This window comes from Corvus kubaryi, unplaced genomic scaffold (assembly GCF_017639235.1).
Source record: "Corvus kubaryi isolate FWS band 111438036 unplaced genomic scaffold, C.kubaryi_AGA036_p1.0 127, whole genome shotgun sequence".
NCBI classification, from domain to species: Eukaryota; Metazoa; Chordata; class Aves; order Passeriformes; family Corvidae; genus Corvus; species Corvus kubaryi.
The window spans coordinates 287,498-289,707 of record NW_024580662.1 but is presented as its reverse complement, the minus strand read 5'-3'; the positions used below and the strand labels follow the sequence as shown (position 1 = coordinate 289,707).

General features: G+C 68.4%; 1 protein-coding gene across 1 annotated transcript in view; it reads left to right on the top strand.

Moving 5' to 3' along the window:
• Positions 1-87: 87 nt before the first annotated feature.
• DTX1 (deltex E3 ubiquitin ligase 1) overlaps positions 88-2,210 on the top strand; it is a 9,936-nt gene continuing 7,813 nt past the window's right edge. The window contains exon 1 of the mRNA XM_042023096.1: positions 88-1,671. Within this exon, the coding sequence (XP_041879030.1) occupies positions 1,413-1,671 (259 nt within the window). The 5' untranslated portion in view covers positions 88-1,412. The remainder of the gene's footprint in view (positions 1,672-2,210) is intronic.

Here is a 2,210-nt window from a genome sequence, read left to right as displayed (position 1 = left end):
GGGACGGGGGACACCGTGCACGGGGGCCAGGCCTGGTCTTTCAACCCCCCCATCCACGAAGAGCAGCCGGGCCCCGGTTTGGGGGGGCTGCTGGCGCCGGGGCTCGTCCCCACCGCGCGGTCCGGGGGGGCTCAGGGCTGGGGTGAGGGTCCCCCCCTCCGCGGTGCTCGGGGTCACGGCAGGCGCTGGGCTGGGTGCACACGCGTGTGGGGTGCGCGGTGCGTGTGAGCACGGCCGAGCCGGAGCTGTGGCCGTGTGTGTGTCCGCGGGGGGGTTGTTGTGCTGCCGGGGCTCCCCGTGTCTGTCCGCGCCTGTGTCGGTCCCGCTGTCTGTCCGTGTCACCGGCTGTGCGTGTGCCAGCGCGTGTGCCCGTGTCTCTCGGTGTCAGTGTGCCTGTGCGTGCCCGGCCGTGGCCGTCCCTCTGTCTGCCTCCTGTTTGTGCAGCCAATCCCCCCTTGCCCGGGCCCCCCACCCGCCGCCGTGGGTCTGGGGGTTGCCGTGGGTGGGATCGGGGCCGGCCAGGAGCGGGGGGCCGGGATCACCCCCAACCCGATGCCTGCAGTGCAGATCATAAATCAGCGGCGGCTGGAGCGGGATCCAGGGCCCGCGGGCTCTCCGGCACCCAAAGCACCGGCGCGGGCAGCGATGAGGCTTTCCCGGGCTCGTGGGACCCCCAGCAGCCCCCCCAGGGCCGAAAGCAGGGTGGCCGGTCCCCCCCGTCCCCGTTGTCCCCGCTGTCACGCTGGAGGCCAGCAGCCGGCCGGGGCTGGCAAGCAGCCCACGCTGCCAGGGCTGCGGGCACCGCGGCCTCGCTGCCCGCCGGCTCCGCGGGGCGATGGGGACGGTCCCCCAGCTGCCACCCGCCTGGCGGTACCCGGGGTGACCCGCGCTGTGGCCCTGTTTTGCAGGTGACACCCCCCTCAGTTGCCACCAGTGACGTGCTGGGCGGCGGGGACAGCCGTGGAGCCACCGAGGACGTGGGCTGAGCAGCAGGACACGAGGAGGAAGAGGAGGAGTGGGTGTCTCGGGGACAGCTCCGTGGCTGCGTGTCCCCATCACCGCTCACAAACACCACCATCCCTGAGCCGACGCAGTCTGCGAGGTCCTGGTGGCTTTTTGGAGCCTGAGCCCTGCCAGCGCCGCGGGGAGGAGGAAGGGCCGGGGAAGACGTGCCGGGTGATGGATGGCCCCAGCCCCGCGCGGCGGCCTCGGGGGAGCGGGACCGGGCGGCTCGGGGACCTCGGGGAGCTGGCTGGCAGCACCCGCCTCTGCAGAGCCCCGCAGCGCCCGCTGCACTGAGCTCCGGAGCCCGCAGCCGGCGGGAGCCCCGAGGAGGATTTGGAGGGGCCCCGGGTGACCCCCGCGTAGCCGTGCCGGGGGATGGTGCGGGGCTGAGCTGCCGTCCCCCGGGCATGGCACGGCAGGGCTCGGGGGCCATGCTGGCCTCGGGGGGCCTGGGGTTCCCCCCCCAAAACCTGGCCCGCGTGGTGGTGTGGGAGTGGCTGAACGAGCACGGGCGCTGGCGGCCCTACTCGGCCGCCGTGTGCCACCACATCGAGAACGTGCTGAAGGAGGACGCCCGTGGCAGCGTGGTGCTGGGACAGGTCGATGTCCAGCTGGCGCCCTACGTCATCGACCTCCAGTCCATGCATCAGTTCCGGCAGGACACGGGTAAGGGGTTGGCGTCCAGCCAGGAACATCCAGCCACCCGTCCGTCCTTCCATCTGTCCGTCCGTCCATGCAGCCATCCATCCACACGGCCATCACTCCCTCTCTCTCTCCTTCCACGTCTCCATCCTTCCACCCACTGGTACATCCCTCCCTCCCTCCCCCCCCCCCCCCCGTGTGTATCTGTCTGTCTGTTGTTCCATTCATCCGTGAATCTGTCACTTCATATCTCTTCGTCTGTCATTCCTTCCATCCATCCATCCATCCATCCATCCATCCATCCATCTTTCCCTCACTCCTTCCCTGCCAGCGTATCTCTACTTACTCATCCATCATTTCCTTCCTTCCTTCCTTCCTTCCTTCCTTCCTTCCTTCCTTCCTTCCTTCCTTCCTTCCTTCCTTCCGAATTCCTTCCGAATTCCTTCCGAATTCCTTCCTTCCTTCCTTCCTTCCTTCCGAATTCCTTCCTTCCTTCCTTCCGAATTCCTTCCTTCTGAATTCCTTCCTTCCTTCCGAATTCCTTCCTTCCTTCCGAATTCCTT